This window comes from Vanellus vanellus, assembly GCF_965231255.1.
Source record: "Vanellus vanellus genome assembly, chromosome: 1".
Taxonomy (NCBI): domain Eukaryota; kingdom Metazoa; phylum Chordata; class Aves; order Charadriiformes; family Charadriidae; genus Vanellus; species Vanellus vanellus.
Genome location: NC_138905.1, coordinates 129,923,003 through 129,945,449, shown reverse-complemented (window position 1 = coordinate 129,945,449; position 22,447 = coordinate 129,923,003). Strand labels below are relative to the sequence as shown.

General features: G+C 42.5%; 1 protein-coding gene across 4 annotated transcripts in view; it reads right to left on the bottom strand.

Moving 5' to 3' along the window:
* DMD (dystrophin) overlaps window positions 1-22,447 on the bottom strand; it is a gene marked incomplete at both ends in the record, with an annotated part of 1,177,430 nt that overhangs the window by 67,792 nt on the left and 1,087,191 nt on the right. For 3 of the 4 annotated variants that reach the window (XM_082480534.1, XM_082480533.1, XM_082480531.1), the window contains 2 exons: window positions 3,159-3,233; window positions 13,683-13,744. In XM_082480534.1, coding sequence (XP_082336660.1) covers window positions 3,159-3,233; window positions 13,683-13,744 — 137 coding nt within the window. Of the gene's footprint in view, window positions 1-3,158; window positions 3,234-13,682; window positions 13,745-20,500; window positions 20,521-22,447 lie in introns of those variants that run through there. The other variant, XM_082480532.1, reaches the window with a different exon arrangement.

Sequence of the window (22,447 nt, the reverse complement as noted above, 5' to 3'; positions counted from 1 at the left end):
CCACACTCTGCTTTAGGGAACTTCTTTTTATCAGAAGAGTGGCTCTGGCCTTTGCCACGTTAAGCTCCTCCTGCATCTTTCCCACCAAGATTATAGAAACAGGGGGGAAAGGGGCGGGGGGAGACCCTCTTCCAGAACCAAGAATTGTGTATTCTTTTCTGAAACCTAATATGGAGGTCCCATTAAATGACAGACTTTCAAAAGACAAGCCCCAACAGTCATATATGTATTGAAAAGTTGCATATTCATAGCTATTAAGTGATTCGCAAAGCTTTAATTGAATAAACCATACCACTTTAGGCTTTGTACTTTTTGTGGGTTCTCTGCCACTCTTTTGTTCTTTCCTATTTAAAATTCCAGAACTGACTCCAAAACCTGTGTGAGCAGTAGCTTCTAGCTTATTTTGAAATCTAAGTCACCTATATAAATATTTCTTTGGCTTCTAAGGCAAGAGAAAAAAAAAGTTAGGATGTTTGTAACTAGACAGCAACCTGTGGCCAGATTGCAGGAAAAGTTAAAAAACAACCTGGAATAACTAATGCACGGGAGGACAGAAGTGACAATTAACAGGCAGGAGAAAGTATGCTGTGGAGGTCACATACTGAACTTGGGAAAAACTCAACATATGGCTGGTGATAAAATGTATAAATGGTGTTCCCAGAACATAAGATCATCTCCTCTGTAACCTGCTGCTGTTGGCTGATACATTAAAAAAAATATATTTAATCTATCCGATATAAAATTAAAGGAAAAAAGCACCCAAACAGAAGTTCTTGAATATTTTCTTTTGCTGCATCTCCAAGTAAAGTTTGTGAATACATCTCATTTCATTGACATCACAATGTTCAGATGTGGTTTGCACTTGGAGATCAGATCTTTTACAAGTAGCAAACCAAGAAAGTCAACATGCTTTGATGTGATTATCAAAGGAAACCATACGTTAAAAAAAAAAAAAAAAAATGGTGCCATAGTTACGCCTGGCATGCCCAAAATAATTTCAAAGGCTGGGATGATAGAGCCACACACTAGATTCTTCCAAGGTAACACAACACACGAGCATTTATTTGTTATGGATTACCATTTTCCATATTCTTCTTAAGTTTAATGTCCTAGTGTCTTAAAGTTCATTGGGCTGATTTACAAACTGAAAAGAAGTAAGTCTAAGAACAGTTCATTATTAAAAGTGTTTCTATTCTTGACACAAAGGATAGTCTGCACCTCTGCTTCTGCAGGCCCTCTGTTGTGCACACATCTTTAGACTGCTCCTCAGCAGACAATGTAGCTCTGCTTTTTATGAAATTTGCAGAAAATAATATATTTTTTTAAACTCTTGTAATTTTAAAACCAAAATAAAAAGTAAGAGCTGAAAGCAGCACCTACTGCAGGTGGAATTTCGGGATTTTTTGGCTATGTACAGAAGCCCTGAAACCCAGCACTACGCTCTATTTCTGCTAGTGCCAAACTGCCGAAATAGAATTTTGGAATGAGTTTGTTTGTTTGTTTGTTTGTTTTTTTTTAAATCTAATTAAACTGAGTTCACAAACGACACTGAAGTCATAGAATACACAAATACAACGGTGGTGTCTCCAAGCAAAAATATTTGTAAGAACAAAGACTACTAACCAAATTCCTCAAATACTTCCCCTTAGATACAAGTATGAAGAATGTGCTAAAGTAATCACTCTAAGTGCCACTGCATGTCTCTGAAAACATCCATTCTCAGAAAATTTATCTAAGTGTAACCTCCAAACCTCCAGAGATGAACTAACTTCAGTTAGCAACTACGATTGCACACCATAAAATCCAAGATGAGTCTAGAATTATTTAATGATAGGAATCAGGGTAATACAGATATAACAGGATGCAAAGTTTTGCATTTTCAGCCATAAAAACCTGCTACAAGTTACACTTGTGCACTACCAGCTAAAGAAACTTGTAATTCCAAATATTTTATTTCCCTACTTCAGCGCTGCACTGATTGTGGATACCTTTCACTGCATATCACTCCCATTTCTTTACACTACCTTTCCACGATAAGCATGGCAGGAGTGCTGTGCCATGGAAAGATGTTTGTATTTCCGAGTATCAAAATTCATTGTCTCTGCATTCAGGTTGAAACCTTTTGTTATGTTACAAGAATTTTTACTTACTGGTGGTTTTTTTTTTTTTTTTCTTTTTCTTTTCTATTTTTTTTACATTCAGAAATTAAGTCTGTTCACTAGTCGAATTCACCCATGCTTATAAGCCTAAAAGTAAACATGCTCAAAAATATCGAGGTTTGACACAGTTCCAGAAAGCATGTGAGCACAAATCCAAACTTGAGGTAAATCAACAGTTGAGACATTTGCAACTGTGTCAGAAACTTAACCCTGTAATTAAATGCCAAATAGTGAACGCTAAAATATTTTAATAACCTCCCAAACTGTACCACCTAATAAACTGCTTGCTTTGGCAACTGATTGGCCTACCAAGAAAACGACGACCAAATTATTTAGCTATCGGGTTACAAGAAGCTGGAAAGGAAACATAACTCCAGTGACAGGTAGAATACCATACACCAGTTGAGAGAATTAGAATGTTAGAACATGCACATCACAAATGTATGGCTGATGAGAGATTTTTGAACATAACCAAAAGCCGGGGGAAAATGAAGCTAAATGTTTACTGTGATGACCTCATTTAAAGGCAACAGCCCCTCAGGGTTCAAGATTCAACTAAACAAACCATTAACAACTCCAGCTCTGGAGCGATTATTTTGCCCGAACTCTCACGGTCCCCAATACATTACAATCCTGTTCCTTTGGCATCCAGATATAAAGCTGTGGCTGACACTGGACGTGGCTCCTGTAATGTGCACAGTGAAAATATCCCGCTAAACAGTATAAAGGTAAGAAATACGTAGGGGATGTTAATTTTGTTTCTGATCCACTGCTGCGTCTTGCAAGGGACAGATCTGCAGACCACCCAGCACTTTGGTTTTGTAAGGAACATGCAAACCGATGGCAGCAGAAGACCCTTCAGGTGAGAGGTTTCCATGCACCAGGCAGAGCTGGGTATGTGGGTGGGGGGTGTTTTCCTGCTTCTGAAACTTGTGAATAAATTTGCGTGTTGGTCTTAAAGTCTTCCCGGCAGCAGGTAAAGCACGGGCACATACTTACGGCAGAGGGCTTTCTGCAGCCTGCGGAGCTTCATGGCGGTCCTGTACGCTGAGAACCTGACGTTGTTCAGGTCAGCTGTAGGGGGGAAATATTACAATAAAAGATCAGCTTTACACCTTAAAAATAACCAGACTCAAAAAGACATTGTTAAATTGAACTAGATTATACTCATTGGTTAAAAGAACAAAGGAAAAAAAACCCAACCTAAATTAGAAACTCTACTTCGCTGAGCAAAAGCCCTCAAACCTTGACAAGCAATCATCCAAAAGAAAAACAGTAAGTCCTGAAGTGTTACTTCCTTTCCTTCAAAGGCACTGAACTTAAGAGCACTTGAAAGGACAACATCAGCAACTGCGGCAGTGTTGGCTGCAAACACCACAGCCTTTCACACCGAAGGCGCACTGTGAGAGAGATAAGAACCTGAAACTCCTCCTTGTCTGCCTGATGCACCAGCCAGGCTGTGTGCAGGCAGCCCTGAGAGACGAGCTCTGCCCAGGGAAAAGCAGGCAACTCTCAGCTACTGCCGAAAAAAAAAAAAAACCAAACCAAACCCAACTTTAAAAAAACCCCTAAACAACCAACAATGAAACCTTTTGTGCTTTGCACCCAAGCAGATCCCAGCCGTGCGCTGAGAACATAGAGCCTTCCTGGTGAGAAGCCAGCTCACCCAGCCAGGTGAGTTCCCAGGTTCCCACCTCCGAAACGGCAGGGAGCCGGTGGGCTGCGGCAGCACGGCGGGTAATGGTACCCAGCAGGGAACACATGGTGTGGCACGATTTCTGCTGGAGCTTTCTCATGCAGTCAACAAAATAAGGACATCAACACAAGTCCCCACTGAATAGTTTAAGCACAGCTTGCAAAAACCTCCCAGGACACCGCAGGGATGAGGTGGGTCACACACCAAACCACGAAACAGGGCAAATACAAAACAGTTCCTCACTGGCATACGCGCTGAGGTGCCATAAAGCTGTTTGCAAGGTGGCAGCTTGGGTATAACTATCCCAGCATCATGTACAATGCTGTACAGGTATAGGTAGCAAAGGGAATATAGTCTCAATTACATTAATTTTAATTAAGCTGTTCTGAATGACTAATTTGAGGTTTGATAATTCAGTAGTTTCGTATACCTTAATAAAAGCTGCGGAACGTTTCTAAAACGCATCTTACAGCAGAAGGGAAAGTTTCAGCTTTGTATATCACTTCTTTTTCTTTGCACAGTTCCATACACCTTTTTAATGGGCAGTTCCCCTGTGTATTGTCCCTGCCAGCTCCCTCTCTCACAGTCATCCTGACAGGTCCAGAAGCCTTAATGTGGTGTGGAATACAGCGAGCAATTTAAATGAAGTGACTTAATTTGTTTTGAAGGGAAATTAATAAAGCAGTCTCTTGCTAACACACTGTGACTTCAGTCACGTTTTGTACTCATGTTGTACATCTGCACTTGTATTCTGGAAAAGAATATATACTAGAATACAGCCAGCATTTGATAAAATGAAGCAGCCTTCTCTAAACTTCTACAGAGTATTCTGAAAAAAAAACCACCCCACCTTCTCTACTTATTATTTACATTTTAAGAAATATTTGTAAATATATATGCATATTTCAGGCCTCGATCAAGGCAGAAAGTACGATCCATAAAGCCACTTAATCCTGAAAGTGCTGTAGTTTACATCTATTTTCCTGTATATGTAATACACACTGAATTTGTAATCAACCTTAATGACATTGCTGCCAAGAAGCACCTGCTGTAAATGATCAACAAGCAATGTCAGGAGCTAGTTTTGGAGCCCTCACCTCAGGTTTTTGAGGAAGTAGCAGCAACGTATGCTTTTGGCTCTACGTGCTGCAGCCAAGTGTAGCCGTCGATGCCTCTGGTCCCACCTTTGTTGCTGTTACCAGTATTAGCCCATGCCCAGCCACTGTCCTCGTGTCAACTGCTGACCTCCCATCTTCGTTACGTCACCACCCCCATGCTCCTGATGGATGGCTCTCTTACCAGGTGGTGACAGTCATTTAAGGTCACTGGTTCTTAATGATTTAGCTTCCCCCCGCCACCTACTCCTACAAAACAGACGGTGGTGTCTTTCCTCCCCCGGAGCTACTACTGCCAAGAATGCGTCGCTCTGTGGAGCAATGAGGGGAGCCCAGAGCTCTCCTAATGGGTTTCAAAATATTTCCCTTGCTGGTATACGACCCCATCTAAATGAACCGTAGAGCATAAGACTGTCAGGGAATGAGACTCGGTCACTGGGCTCGGGTACATTGGAGGTAACATCACCACGTACAGCAAGGGAGGAGACTTGGAGCGAGGCAGCAAGCCAGCCACCCCTGCTGGGAGTGAGCTGAAGAGGGAGGAAGGAGGCTCAAGCAGCAGCAACCTTCCAAGGGCCTACGTTCCTCCACCACTAGTTCCTCCTTCCCTGTGTGGTTCTCCCCCTGGCCCCTTCCTGGGTCCTGAGGAAAAATATCTGATGCTTCCTCCACTCCCAAACAGCCCGCTAAAAGAGGCAGGGCCCACTAAGCCTTCATTCTAAAGCTTTTATCATCTCTGAGCAGGTCAGAGAGCTTAGTATACCACACAAGCTTTCCTCCAGCCCTCTCCTCCCACTCCTAGAAATTATTCACCATCTCGTCATCTGAATGAGGTGGTCAGAGGGCTGAAAAGCCCTTGGAGTATGTAAGACTTTTGCCCGTTGTTTAATGATACTCCCAGTCCTCATTCAAAAGGTAACTTTCAAGCTTTGATCAAGAAGCATAAATGCTCAAGAGCATGATCTGTTCATGGTCTGAAAAAACGAAGTAGTGGAAGAGGTCACCTGGCCCCTGGAAAGGAACAGACTGCAGAAAAGATCACACGGGAGTATTTGGTGACACTCATAGTTACATCCCACAGCAAAGAGAAATCATGGTTCTGCCATCACTCAGCCATGAACGACGATTCTGTTCAAGGGGATATAAACCTTTATAAGGGAGAAGATTTAAGATGGTGTTTTAGGAGACCCATAAAACGGGACAGGTGCTTACAGCGTATGCTTTCACAGCAATGAACAATTCCCATCAACGTAGCAATAAGATCTCTCCATGACCTTCCTAAGCCTCTCCTGCAGCCCTCCCACCATCGTGGTGAAAGGAGTTCAAAGTGCTTAAGCATCAGTTACTCTCAGAAATCAGGAAATCTCCTTTCGCTGCTTTCTTCTTTTCATTACAGACATGACAAGACAAGCGCTTCCTTTTGCTTCATGGCAACTAATGTGGTAGGAAGAAGGTTATCTAGAAAAGTGATCTCCTCCACATCTATCATGTGCCTACAACATATGAATATGTTCATGTTCATATTCTTATGTTCATTCATATTAATATGAACAACACTGAACAAGAACTAGTACTCTTATTACACATGCAGCTTTAATGAAGAGGACTCCAGACTGCTGATGGGAAGAACTCAAATCAGAAATATTACAGAAAGATTATCAGATAATTAAATCCTAACCTTTTCTGCATAATTCTGCATGTTGAGAGAAATCTCAAAGTGTAAGGGCTATGCTCTTCCTTAGAGGAACTAAGACAGCCTCATCAACACGTCATATTTCTACAGCATTTTAGAAACAGCTGTAAATCAGGTAAAAAAAAATTCCCATGTGAGAAATAGTCAGTAATTTGTATCAAAAATTCAAACCACCAGCTGGAATGTCCCACTGATTAGTGACAAATATGTTGTAAATTTTTTTTTTTTTTTTCAATCCTCCCATGCTAAATTCCATATTTTACATTGGGAGACGAGTATTATTTTAAGAGGAACAACAGATCCTCATATTCTTAAGTCTTGCTGCATGAAATAAATTGGTAAGGAACTAAAAGCAATTAAAAAGAAATAAAGAAGAACAGTAAGTTTTTAAAAATAACTTATTTAACAAGGGGTATAGCATCTAGCATGGAGGGATATTTGTTTTTATTCTTAAGTAGTCACAGCTCAGACTCAGACAACAGGTTTTAAGCGAGGTGTTATAACTGAACTGCTTTCCATGGTGGTTCTTAAAACAGCAGCTGGGGCAACTGTAGAGCGGTTAGTCTAAGAGTGCTAAATGACCAGGTTGTTTCATTTGATAACGTACTGTCCTCTACAACAGACCAATCTCACTGAGGGTTTAAAAGCTCTGGGATGGGCCATGCTACCTCCTGTCAAAGGTTGGTCATATAATTTGTCTCTAACACACACACAATGTAATCTGAAGGCATCTCAGGAAGTCCTTTCTACCTGGAAACCACCTTGTTTTTTACTTTCAAGAGGGTTACTTGTTCATATTACTATAATTGCTTTTTAGCTAAGGAGGAGAAAACCCAGCCGTTTCACTTCATTTTATGGACAGTAATTTTCTCACTGCCTGGACACCATCAAACTGAAAAGAGCAGCTTACATGCTTCAGGTGATAACTGCCTCAAGACTAAAACTTGGCAAGTTAACAACTAAATTCTTTGAAAGAAATTAGATGCCATCAGGTGAAATCCTCATCTTCATTTGGTAAGATTTACAGAGTTTTGAGGTTTTTCTTTTTACTCTCACTCATTTGCATGGAAAAAAACCCCATGATATACCTCAAAATCTGAAAGTCTTAGCTTATGACATGCTTATATAGCTGTTCATAAATACACTGCCTGCAGTGGATAAACTATTTTGGGAATTACATGTCACTGTTGTCTCCGACAATGCCTACCTAACAGAGGTTAAAAACTGTTTACTGTACAGTCCTGAATGGACCATAATTCCACTACCAGCCACTAAGCTTTCATGTTTCATCAGACATTAGCGGCACTCTGACTTCTCAAGAAGCTTCATCTCACATTGATTCAATACAGCTGCAATTCCCTGATGGGCTGATAAGAACGTGGGGTTTCTTCCTGCTGCCCAAACCCCACATATAAATCTTTTAATGATGCCCTACAGTGACATATATCGTCTCTTTAGGAACTGCAATTTAAAAATGCAAATGAGACAAATGCACAAAGGAAAGAAATTAGTCAAGTAACACTCCTTAATATCAGTTGAGTCTCAGCAATTGACTCTTATTATAACAATAATTAATGCTATCATCTACATTGCTTTGAAAATAAGTAACAGTAAACAGTGTTGTTATACATACAGACATACAGCTTAACCACTATCCACGAAACAATCCAGCATGCTGTACCAGACCTGTCCCACTGAGTAAAAAAGCTGATAGTGTCTCTGCAAATTGGTAAGTGGGAGGTAACCAGAGCACCAAAATGCTACTGATTGCATCTAGACCAAGTAGATGAACACCACACCATGTGCTAGCATCCCATTAACCAGACCAACTGACATGAGCTTTAGGAATTTAGTGTAAGAAAGGATATGATGTACAGCTGGGTTGTACCCCATTATGGGGTTGGGATGCAAATAGGTTTTGTAGTCACAAAGGTCAGAAACCCTTCCTGTACACTTGATGAGAAGTAGTCATAATAGAAAATCCTAAAATAAATAAATAGCAAAAAACCAGCTTCAAAAATATTAATGAAAAGTGTCCACTTGCAAACCAAGAGTGCAATACTCTTGAGCAAAACGTTCCCATACTGGTCACCTATTCCATAACAGAAAATTAGTTTGCTCTCTCTACAATACCCTCCTTCACTGCTAATATGCCTATGGTTTCATTTTCAGGGGACGCAAGGTTAACTTCTACCACCTAACTTCTACTTCTCTGCCATAGTTAGGATTATTGTCTGTTAGGTGTATGCCTACACAGGATGCAGTCACACACTGTCAGAAAGATGACCTACTCTAGGTCTGACTACCATCCAAGGTTGGCAGAACCCAATCAGTCCTGTTTCCTGAAATGAGAATTTTATTATTCAGATTGTAGTTAGCTTGGAAAGGACATCAGTGAATAAGCGATCTTTAAAGAAAGACCACAGGTATCATTACACTGTATTTCAGTAGAAATCAAACGATTGATGCGTGCAACAAGCACAAGCCTTACTAGTACAAACAGGGAAAACATTTAACTGAATATGAATAAAACCTCATAATAAATACATGGGTTAGCAGCTTGTAATAAATACTATTGTGGCAGAGAAGGGGGAGTTTAGCCTCTTCAGGCAGCATTTCCAAAGGACAAATCAAAATAGACAAACCAAAAAGGATAAACTTTATCCACCTTGGTCATTTGGAGTTGGAAGCTCATGTTGCTGCAGAAGAGCGGCGAGCCACAAGATCAACACGGCAGCTGCTGCTGAAAGCCCGGTGGAGGCTGACAGGTACCTTCCACCATTCTCCCACCCTGTGTTAAGCAACTCTGACATTTCTTCCATGTACTCCACAGAGAGCTGCCCCCCCATCCCTCCGAATTAAATGGACAGCTGTCACCAGCACGCTGCTGTCTGCGAGGGTGAGGGTGTTATTCACCCTCTTGTCTTGCCTTGGTGAATCAGGAGAGAGAAACAGATGCATACGGCAACATTTCTGACTGCATCCTGCTACTGCAATTACTGTTCACAGTGACACTAATGCACCCTGAGGAGACTCATACTGACATTGCACGGGAAGGCTGGAAGAGGGGGACACTAACAGTACGGCACGGCAGACCAAGTTCTCCAGGGCCATCACTGCAAAGGCGATTCATATTCAGCCTAAAGGCAAAATGCTATCCTTCTGAGCTAAGCTGCCTACAATTAAATGTTCACTCTCAGAAGATAATCTGAAAAAAACTAAGCAATCTTAGACTACTTTGATTCCTGCTCCTCCCATCTCACCCCAAGGTCCTTGAACTCCTCAGGACAATGCAGTAACACAAACTCGCATTTCAGTGATGCCCTGGAGCCATCATGAAGGATGAGAAAATTTGTAAGGGGGCTGTAAAAGAACAGTGTAAAAAAGCAGATCTGCTGCAGGGGAACTGCTTTTGGAAAGAAAAGCAGCCAGAGCGGTTCTTGGTACTTTTGAAGACTTTCAGAGGGAAGTTAGAAGAAAATGGGAGTGGTTCATAACGGTGTAAATACAAACCGGGAGATGTCTGTCAGCCTGTGAACCTTCGAGATTCACACATCATCAATATTTATTACCTTTCCTATTCCAGCATTTATTTTTTCTCTGTGTTCTTAATTTCTATAATTTCTTCTTAATTAATCTGTACCAGCGTCTACTAGATACATTAAATGATACAGCCGAGGTCATTGTTGCAAATACCTGCTGCCACTTTGACTTGACCATTAAACAACAATTAAGTCATTTAACATTGATGGCTTATAACATAACTTTAAGTAGCCGTAACTTTAAATGAAGAGTGAAAATTGCCCAACTTGAGTCAGGAGTAGATGCTTCATTAAAACTGATAAAATGCCATGTTGTTTAGATAACAAAGAACAGTCAAGAACAAGCATTTCAATATCTTAAAAGGAAAAGCTTCTGTTAGAAGAACCACCAGTTAGAAATTTTTATACACACATTATATTTCAAATCAAGTATTTTACAGTTATTACTAGTATTTTTATAAACAGATGTGTTTCAGCTAATGAGCTCAAAGAGAATTTGAGCATACTTCCTTCACGGACAGGTTATTTTATAATTTGTTCCTATGGGCTCTTTCTGCTTTCTCTGATGCAGTCCCTGTCGAACACAGGATACAGGACTTCCTGGACCAAGAAGCTGATCAGGTGCAAAAGTATACACAGCATGTTCCTACCTTCTTTTATTAGTACCAAATAATACTCCCAAATAATTTAGCTTCATTTTTATAAATACCTAAACCTCTAAAGACAGAAAGCTGAGCCAATGTGTTTGAAACTTGGAATGCATCGACTTTAGCAAAATGTAATGCAGTAATCTGTAAGTGTGTGAACTGGACACATGAAGAATAAAACCAATATTACTCCTTCTTCTTACAGAAGTGTCTCTTGTGTCTCAAAGACACAGGCAGATGAGGAATGTTACATTGTGCCAGGTTGCACCTTCCTCATTCACTTAAAATATTAAGCTTTCAGTAATTTGTAAGAATTTAAATTATACATAAGGATCCCCTAGCAAAATATGATATACTGGCATGTATAGAGAGCTACACCACATAGCACAATTGTTCCCTACAGGCTACGTGTAGGAGTCGGAAAATGGAAATGAAAACTCTGGACAGCATTGATGTGCTTGGCCTCACTTTTTTACGTTTAACTGGATTGCAGAATTCATGTTTTCTACCAGACTTCTGAAATGCATACATAATAAGCTTTTACTAGCTTCTTCATATGAATGAGAAGCAAAATTTGGATCCTAATATGGGGTAAAATAATAGAATCTAATGAGTATGCAATACAAAAATCAACTTTAATAATATCTTCTCAGATAAAATATTACCGAACAGTCTGAAAAGACTTCAAACATCCCATTATTACCGTTTTGACCTGAGGCAAACCAAAGCACTGAAAATACATCAAGGGTTCTGTTCAAGACTAAACGGGTTATGCTTGTGTTATGCAATTTGTATGAGAGTTAGGCAATGATGAACACACACAGTTCAAAAATAAAATAAAAAAAAATTGGTAGGTTATTCAGTAGCGCTTTTACCAAAGCTTCACCCCATGTGGCAGTGCACAAAGAATCACCTTGTCTAATCTGTTTTGTACACATATATGAACAACTAAGTTTACTAATAAAAATACATGTTATGCATCCTTTGCTAAAATCAGCATCGCTTCCATATTAATGAGCATTTGATCTCAACCACAAAAGAAATAAAACTAGCCAGAAAGAGGACTGCCCTTTTGGACATTCCTTGCTCCTGAAGAGGAAACCAGCAAGATTTTATAAGAAAATGAAACAAAATCTGCCTAAACACGTTCCTTCTTTACACACTAAGAAATATGCGTATCTTAAACTCTTGACATTTGGGTGATACTCATAGTGATAAAATTCCATTAAATTAAATGCAAACTGACTGCAGCAGTCACACGTCTTTTGAACTGTTGACCTGAACCCATCGGGACACTTTTCTCCCTTATATATAATTACCCTTTCACTTCTTGATATTCAAGAGTACTCTAGCTGAAACAGGGAAATACCAGAAGAAAAGCAGTTGCAACAGGACTTCAGGTCTGACCAACAACAGTATCAGAAATATGCAATCTCTGGATCAAAAGCGGCTGCGGAGTAAGAGTGCAGTTCAATTAACAGGCAACTGTTAGAAGATCTACCTGTATTAAAGGGATGTCTGCATGTGCAATTACTATTTGTCCTGAATCTTTTAAACCACTCACTTTAAGAGTAAAACTATAAAGGAGACAAACAGGGCAACACGTTATAATTAAACGGCAAGTCAATACTTGCCTGCTTTTGCATTTGCTTAGCCTGAACTTAGACATCTTATATCTCTTTTTAACATACAGAGCTGTATTCTGGTTAATTTTTAAACAAATTGCTGCCACAGTGCTAATAGTATAAGGAGAAAAAAAATCTTCACACTGTCTCATTCCATTTTATCACATCGCTTTTCTAAAATATTTTTGGTATGCCTTCAACTGCAGAGCACCGTAGAGATACCTGAGTTGGCTTGAAATAGACTACACTGGCATAATTAGAGCGCTTTCAGCAGCTAAACTAGAGTTTAGCAGAAGATAATTTAAGCTATTTTTCACCATGGTAAATAAGCCTGCACTGAATGCAAGATTTGACTGCCCCAGTGCTCAAGCTGGCTCGTTTAAAGCTGGTTTATGTACGTGTGCTGTACAGACACAACCTCCTTTATGAATGCAGCAAATTCACTGATATTTCTTTTAGAGAAATAGCTTAATTTTTATTATACCCTCTATTATTTATTAACAGAACCGTTAAAAGCAAAGAGTTAGCTATTAAATGGTCTGCCAAGCAGCCTATACTAGAGCATGGATTAACCTATTTTATCTTATAGATGTGCTTCTGTTAATAAAATCCAAAGCTGCGAAAAAAATAAAAAAAAAAAAACTCGACCAGAGCGGCACATCTGAAGTCATAATAAGCATGCAATTTGGGTATTCAAAATGACATCATGACAGCTGCCATGCCTTCCAAGTATTGAAAGTGCTTTAAAAATAAAGCAGTGGTAACGCAGTTTGGCAAATTGCTTAAATTGGCTTCCTACCATCGAAAAGTCAACATTAACAGCAGCTTGGTTTGATTTTTTCATCTGCCTTTTGTAAAGTAGATTAGACAGTGAAAAGATTCAGGATTTTTTTTTTTTTTTTTTTTTTTATAATTTCTGTCCCAGTCTTTCAGTAAGAGTTTGCAACAATGCACCCAAATTACTTTGTAAACGCAGCGCACATTCCAGACGTGGTAACCGAAATATTATTTCTTCCACTGCATATTTGAAATGTGTTATTTTGCCTTACGTATTTCCCTTGCAAAAAAATTTAACCTTGATAAAAGCACTGCCTCGTGCTTTCACTTTATTTTGTTTTTTACTCCTTCTGGAAATCCTTGCCATAAAAATGCATCCGATTGGGGAAAAAAAAAAAAAAAACAAACAACAGGTAGAGGTGTCTTACCTAAAGACTGGTAAAGCTCAGTCATCTTGGGATGATCCCAGCAGGTCGTTTGCGTCTCATGGCTACAATACAAAAACGTGGAAGTTAGTAAAGTAAAAATGGCGCTCTCCATCGCGCAGCGAGTGATGCAGGTGGCACATCGGGGCACGGTGCCAGGCCACCGCCTGCTGTGGTGGCAGGGGCTCTCAACAGCCGTCGGCACGTCTTCTTTCAACATGAGATCTTAACCGGGAGGGCTTTATTTAGGCATGGGCTCAAGGCACAAAATTGAAAGTAGCGCTAATACTAAAAAGACAGCAAGTATTCAGACACGCCATAATATTTTGGGGAATTTGTAAGCGCACCGACTGACTCTTAAAAACTTCTTGTTTTGTACAGATCGTTCTCCAGTTCCTCCAAACTGGAGGCAAGGCATTTAAAAGGGCTTAGTTCTTGAAGCTTTATGGAAATTCTGACCAGATACTGAGATCCGTGGTATTTTTGACCTGCTTTCCCCTCTGTGCTCTTTCCACTCTTTTCCACATGGTAGGTAAGAGCTACCCAAATGCAGTGGCCGCAATCCTTCCGCTCGGCCCAAACATCTGCACTAACCCCCCCCAATGCAACAGCCCACTGACCCACCACCGGCTCGCACGGCTTTTCAGCCCAATGCGTCGCACATTGCTGCTCTCTTCCGGCAAAGGCCATCGCTGCTCCTCTGGTTCCCCGGGGGCTACCAGGCCCCTTCCCTTGGCCTAGAGGTCCCTGCGCAGCGTCAGGCAGCAGAGCTGTTCGGAAGCCAGGGAAAAGCTAAAGCGGGGTTATGAAACGCTGCAGTATGACTAGAATGTAAATTGGACGGTCTCTCTCTGCATTGAGGCTAGCAGCCTTCGGCTTCGCAACACAACACGTTGCCAAAAGACGCGCAGTGTGAGAAAGCCAACAAAATAAAGTGTTAGCGGGTGTAGTAGCAACACGTCTCCTAAGGTTACGCATTTTATGATTTTTTTTTTTTTTAATGACAGCATGATCAGCTAACATGATCATGTTTCCATTAAGATAGAAAATTCGAAAGAAAATTCTCCTTATCTATCCTGTAGCCAATAAAGTCCTGTTCATACAGAATTCAGCTACATTAAGAGGACCATGTGTATTCATTAAAAAAAACCCAAAACAACTCTGGAAAGCATATGTAGCGCACAGTTCCTAGCAATCACATTTGCAACTTCTGTACTTAAAAAGCAGACATCCCGCTTCCAACACCCACCCACCCCCCCATTTGGGAGAAAATACGCAGGAGAGCAGGACCTGAGCCACAACGCTGCGGACCTCCTGGAGCACACACCTTCCTTCCTTCCAGCTCCAAGAGACTAAACCACAACCTGGCTGAATGCTCCTGTACACCCAAATCTATGCTGGAAGACTGATACGGCAAGGCTGTTTTAGAGAACAAATGGTCCTCAAGTTCTCTTTTTGAGGCAGCGATGTTCCCAAGTACACCTGTACCATTTGTAGGCTGAGAAGGGGTAAAATTTTCAATGAATCACTTCAACACCACCCCTACTCAAGGAAAAAATAAAGAAAATTGTGACATGTTTTCTTAGTATGACTTAATTTTGGTCTTTAAAGGCAGGCTATTTATTTGATCCACGAAAATACTTTACTGGCCGAGTAACCTCTATATATTCGTATTTCCAGATTTCACTCTCTAACTGCAAGAAAGAATGAAAGAGATCACAAGCACTAAGCATAAGGAAAAAACGCTGCCATAGCACTGCCCTAGTTGAGCACGGGCTTTTAAACAAGCCCTGTCTCATCAACCTCAGAATCCCCTCCTCTTCCTAATTCCTGCGGTGGCTGAAGGCAGTGAAAGAGGGAGGAGGACACTAGAAGAGCTGAAGCAGTCTTGTTCTTAGCTCTGGTAAAAAAAAAAAAGAAATGAGTCGCACAAGGGGAGGTGGTTGCAATCACATTCAGAAATCTGAGCCTGGTCTGGTTTTTGAAATGCAGAAACTGGGTAGCTTCAAGTGAAAGCCTGCGGATCCCAGCCACCTGCACCTGAGCTCCTGAATTTCCTACCACACTCGGGATGGGCAGGGTCTGCAGGCAGAACGTAGCACCAGCAGCTTTTACCGTACAAACTGCATTTTTGAAGAAAAACAGAAACAGTTTCATTTACACATTGAGTCCCTAAAAGCCTGGCTACCAAAAGCCTCTGCTTATACAACGGCAGCCCAAAGGAAAAGAGGAAGGGAGCGTACTTGTCGCATGACAGCCCTGTAGCCAGAGATGTCACGATTTAGGCCAACATACTGCAGACCCAAACAAACATTCAAACCCAGAGACCAGGGACCACATTTTGTTCGCACCCAGTGTAAGTCCCAGTCCCAGATCAATAGTTCCCAGGCATGAGCCTGGCCGCCCGGGCTTACTTCCCCACCAGGAGGTAGCCCCAGAAGTGAGGATATTTGAATAGCAACTGTACCGTGGTTTGTATGCCCAAATCATGAAGTAAAAATGAGAAAACACTTATGCACACAGTTACAAGAAACGTCTGAAAGTAATCTGCCTAACTTTCCCCTGTGAAATTAGCTTGGCAGCTCCAGGTTGTTCTATGGATAAACCAGACCACTTCAGACTCCATAGCTGTTAACCTGGTAGCCTTCAAAGGTACCGATTCCCCATTAAAATATTTAAAAGCCGTTAAGATATCTGGCAAAAGTGTATCTATATAGGCTTATGAAATCTCATGCCTGTGTTGGATAGAAGAAAAAAACATCACCTTAGATGCGGAAACTATTACAGTTGATCACTAATCAGCATTACATTGATAAGTAATTTATTGATTTTTTTCTTTTATGGTAAGGCCCAACCATATACCAGTGAATTTAGTGTATATGGTTTAAGCTTATGGCATTTACTAACCTTCCTGAAAGCACATAAATGATTTTCCTAAGATCTTGTAAATAAAATTTCCATTGCCAAAGAAACATTGGACTCCAACTGCTTTCAGATATTTTTAATACCAGTAACCCCAAACCACTACTCTGTGTGCTTTTCTTTCACGGTCTAAGATTAATTCCCTTGGAGACGTACATTTTGTAAGGAATGCTTTTATTCACTTCATCTGCACTAAGACTGAATGTGCAGGGTGGGTACGTTTCCCCCCCTCTATCCCCTCCTTTGCTTTATTTATAAACTTAGGTGCAACTTAAGAGGAAATACCCCTTCCTTTCGGCTATAAAAGTCAAGTCAGTAGAGACCCAGCTCTTGCCCCTGACACCTTCCCAGCCGTGTCTACCCACGGGGCAGAGTGGCCCGCGGCCAGCTGGTGCGGCCACCCTTGGCCATTCAGCAGAGCTCACTCAACCTCACACCCTGTACCAGAGCCGGCATCTGTGGGTACACCTCTGCGCTCCTGCAAGAAAAAAACCGAAGGGTTTAAAGGGAACTCAACCTTGGTGGCTGTGATTTCTGTAGAGGTTGAGTGCCCGTTCCGAGCCCGGGCAGATTTCGCCAGTACTTTACATGCAGAACACAAGAAGGCTGCAGCTATTTCGCTCCAGCTAAAAGGCGTTTGCCTCTCAACTAAATGTTTTCGGCTCGGAAAGTTATCAACGATTCTACACACAAGGGCAGCTCCAGCAAAGGTTAGCTTCCATCGAGGCTATTCTTCATAAGCCTCTTTGCCATTTTCAAAGGCCATTTAATTGTGAGCTTTGGGGTTGGACCGGTGGGGGAGGATTTGCGTGTATGCCCTTATTGTGAACACCGTCTGAAGTGAAATGCCAGCTCAGCAGTTTCAGGCAGCCTCAACCACACTTGGGAATGCTGTAGCATCCTTAATAGATCTGCAGCAAAGCGTTTGCCAGAGTTTCAAACTCCGGTGAACAAGGCCCTTTACAGCTCGCGTTCAGGAAGACATGAAAAGTGTAGTGCAAGTCCTCTGGACGAGCAGCAGCTAAAGAAGGGTGAGAGGACGTGCAGAAATAAGGACTAGAGATGCTTTCCCAACGAACCACCAACATAAAAAGGCATCAATGAGCACAGCCAGTAGTTTTGCAATACTGTACGTGCTCAGGGGATACATTTTTCAATTTGGCTCTACATTTAGGTCAACTAAATTGATCACTAGCTTTTAAATCACGGACATTTTGCAACCAATAATAATATAAGTGGGCTCACGTGGCATATTTTTCTCTTCCTCACCTGACGTCAGCTGCAAAGGTGGAAAGGAAATTAAAACCAGGCCTGAAGAGAAGAGCAGCGATAGATAATGGTGACACCTAGGCGCTGGTGTGACTGGCAGGCTAAATACACTGATAATTCAGTGGGATGAAAGCATAGTCTTCGCTTAATACATCCTTTGGGAACCGCAGGACCACTTCATTAAAGGATGATTATATTATATTAGCAAGGATAATTTTTATGTGGGGAATTCTGTCACACTATGCCTGTGTGAACTCCTCTGTTCCTGCCAACAGCAGAGATTTGTCTCTCATCGCTGTCAGCAGAGCCAATAACACACAGGATTGAAAACCTGAAATCAAGAGATGATATCCTAACTGACACAGTAGCTGAATTACAGTTCCCCTGTTATAACTTGACCAGTTTGGACAAAATACAGTTATTTTATCTTCCTTATTACTTCTGAGCAACACCAGCAGCAGGAGGAGCGGAGAGCAATGCTCCCCCTCACCCAAATTCCTGCACAAATTCCCCCCCCAAACATTCCTGCATAAGCCACACCAAAATATTTGCAACCTTTTAACTGTTTTTGATTGCGCTCCTTCCCCTCTGCCTTTTTTTTTTTTTTTTTTTTCCAAAATGTATATCTAGGATTCAGTCTCATGTGTATTCAACTGCTCAGCTCCAGAGTCTAGAATTTTGTGTTGCAACTGCAGAGTCCTTTTTCAACTTTCAGATCCCTCTCCACTGGTGATACCAGAGCCACTTCTGCTGCGCTTTTCCCCTCACCCTTCATTAGAAAATGCGACACAAACTAAATGTGCGCAGAATAAGAAATTCTATCAGATAGCAATAAATAACTACATACACTTATGAAAAAGCCAAAATTAAAGTAGTATTTTACAAAGCACTGAACTGATCCATTTTCAAATGCAATTTACAATACCTCTCACCTTTTAGCTTTAAGATGAATAAAAGGTTATTCCAATCACCTTATGACTGTTGTCAAAAAGCCAAAATAAACATGATGGAGTTGTTTGGATTTTACTAAACTAACCGAAATGCAATTGAAATTGTTTGTATGAATAGACACTACTGTTCATTTAAAAGAAAAATGTTTTCAACAGTAGATGACAGTGATTGCGAGGAAGACTTAATAGTTGTCTTTTTACAGTGTTTCATTAATTCCTTAGATAAAACAAGTTACTGCTATGGAAAGTATTAGCGATGTAAAAAGGTGGCACTCCTTTGTGCTTCACAAAGGACTACTGTTTCCATCTGTAAATCCAGAGACTACTGATCTGTGCAGAGATTATTTCTGTTTAAGCCAAGGATCAGTGTCTTTTCAGCAGGAATTTGACTTTAGCATGTTTTATTGGCTTTTGCGAGATTTATCAAGGCTGCTGAAGGCAGGCACAGATACATATTAAAGTTTCTTGCCGATACTGGAAACAAATAGCAGGAGAAGGGCAAATATCAACTGCCAAGTACTGAATAGTTAACTCTTTCTTTTTTTTTTTTTATTCTCCTCCCCTTGATGTTAAACATTTATTCTGTACGCTCTGTCACGGGCAAAGATTCCTGCTCGGTGGCTACGACTTGGGGACCCTGCCAGCGCCCCCCCTCCAAAGCTGTTACCCTCCACTGATCTATTTGCTTTTCAAAGCCCATCCTCTCCCCTTCTGCCAAAGCGATTTCCCTGCAGGGTCTTCTCAAATCCAGCCTCAAACAGCGATGGCCTCAAACAATTCCTTAGTGCTAAAAGGTCAAAAATCCCACACAGAACCAGGTTTCTCGTTTCCTCAGCTCTGTAGGCATACGCCTGGCGGAAACCACTTCTCAGCCCAACTTCGCCTGAGGACTGGGGACACTGCCGGTCTGCAAGATGTTTTACGATAGCTATTAAAAAGGCAATATAACGTACCGTATAACAACAAGAAATACAGCACCGACAACGCAGCAGCCCAGAGGGAATCCCCTCCCAGCTTCTCCCGCCTATGAACTTGAAAGATTGTTTCTAAGCATGAAATTACCGGGAAAAGTAACACACCTCGGAGCACGTTTGTTTTGAGGAATTCTATTAAAAGTTCACGCCCGAACCAAGTCACCGCACACGCTCCGTGCTGCGCAGGTGGCGTTTTACAGCCCCGGCACTCTGCCTTAAAACCCCAGGAACAACGAGAAGAGCCAATTCCCACCCTTTCGCCTCCCCTCCCGGGAGCGCTCCCCATCTCCGGCGCATCCGCCGCTTCCCGGCCCCACTCCGGCCTTTCGCCCAGCCCAGCCCAGCCCAGCCCAGCCCAGCCCGCCTCTCCACAGGTAACACCCACGCGTGTCCCTCACCCCGCACCGCACCGCCATCTCCTGCGTGTTCCAACCCACTTAAACACCGCGCCAACTCCCCAGAAGAAACCGGGCAGCCAGCTGGCCTTTTTAGTGCAATAAATGAAAGGTACGGCCGCTCCCCCCCACCCCCTCCCCCGCTCACTGAGGTCCATACAACGAGGCTCAACCACGCCGCTCCCCAACTCCGCAGAGCGCGGCGTGACCGCGGCCGCTCCGCTGACACAGCGGGGAGCCCCCGCAGCAACACCCCCATCCCCATCCTCATCCCCATCCCCGACCTCATCCCACCGCCCCCCTTCTCTCACCCCTTCAGCTGCTCCCTCATGGCGGCGGCGGCTGCTGCTGCTGCTCCTCGGCGACGCCGCGGAGGCAGAATGAGCGCGGCCGCCCAGCGCCGCTGCGGCCGCCCCGCCGGCAGGGAGGGAGGGAGGGAAGCAGGGAGGGGGCGGTGCTCCCCCGCCCCGCCCCCCCCAAACACCACCCTATTCCCCTCCCGAACCCCCTTCCACCGTATCCCCTTCCCCTTATCTCCTCTCCATCGTCTCGGTTCGGGGCGTTGCGGGGGCACCTCGCCCCCTCACCTGGGCTGCCGCATCGCTTCGGGCGGCGGCTTCAGGAAAACCCTCGGGGCTTCCCTCGACTTTGGGGGGGGGGGGATTTTTGTTGGGGTTTTGGGTTTTTTGTTTGTTTGTTTGTTTGTTTGTTTGTTTGTTTTTTTGGGGGTGGTGGTGTTTTTTCGCGCTCTCCGGGGAGAGGGGGGCGCTCGGCGGCTGGCAAAGCCATTGGCTTTCAGCGGGGTCGGGGGAGAAAAATTTAATTAAAATATGCACCGAAGCCGGGACGGATTTGAAATGGGCCTGGACGTGGGGGTTTGCGCTTCGCAGCTGTTAAGTTCGGTCCTTAAAACGCCGAGTGGTTTTATTTGTGGGGGAAATGGGGTAAATTTCGTTTCTAAGGGCTTGCCTTGGCCCCACCGGGAAGGACGAGCTTCTCCCGCGGAATTTTTAGGCGCAGAAGACATAGTTCTGCTCATGCTGGGTAACTGTTGCGAGGCTGCTTTGTATCAATTCCTACTTAATATTCGGTACGCAAATAAAAGCTAACAATCTCCTTTTAGTGTCACAAGCATTTCAAATCAGCGCAGCCGGTCTGCTCTCAGGCAAGTTTTACGTCCACGGCCTTTATTCATTAAAATAACACCGCGGAGAGAACCGAGTCCTTCTTGCAACTCGGTAGTTTTTCGAGCCTTACAGACTGTGCTTGCTTGGTAAAGCCACCCAAAAGGCTGCCTTTCAAATGTACAAAAGCAGTCCCTAATTTTGCACTGGGAAGATGCAGGCCTAGAAGCACTGAAAATTCATCTCACCCATAGTTTCCCGCCCACAGGTATCTCCCGTGGACTGCTTTCCTATTCCGCAGAGGTTGGTAAGCAGTGAACTTGGTGGGGTTTATCCTAAGTACTGGGATCCCTTAAGGCCGCAGGTAGCTGGGTTACCTGATTTTAGGAAAAGCTCAACAAGCAGTTCAAGGAAAGCCCTCATGTTTTTTTCTAGAACCAGTAAAAGTGTAAGATGCTCAAGGTTCAACCCCTCCGGCCCCCAAATACAACCATAAAATCTAGTGAAATTAAATGTTAAATTCCCGTAGTTTTTAAACAATTTAATTTGTTTTACAGGGTCTAATCCACATTTTTCAGTTACCTATGATCTACAACAGTACCCCAACACATAAAGAAAAAAGGATTCATTTTTGTGTAAACACAAATCGCTACATTAAAGCTTATTGGACTCCGAGAATTTTCCGTTTGCTTCAGTCGACCCGGTATTAGCTCAATTGCTCTATCAGATAGCTTAGTTTTGAGGCGAACGAACTAGCTGAAGGCTGTCAGTTGTGCTACATCAACCACCTCATCTTTCCCCATCTTTCGCTAAGTTTTAAGGAGTAAGACAGCTCTCTTGAAGTCTTTAAAATAGGATGTTTAGCGTATTACTTGGGAGGAACCTCACAGTCTATTACAAGGAGAGAGCAGCTGCCCGGGTCATACAAAGGGACTCAGCGTAGCCAGAAGCTTGCCGTTTCACACCAAAAATGGTTTGTTTTCCTCCAAGAAATATCTAGTACTGATAGCTCTGATACACATTCCTTCAATTTCTACTGTTTCTGGAGTTTCCTGGTCTGCCTCAACAGAAGCTTCATGCTGCTATTATCACGTTGGTCTTCTTTCCCATACAACAGTGCCAAGCCATAAGAAT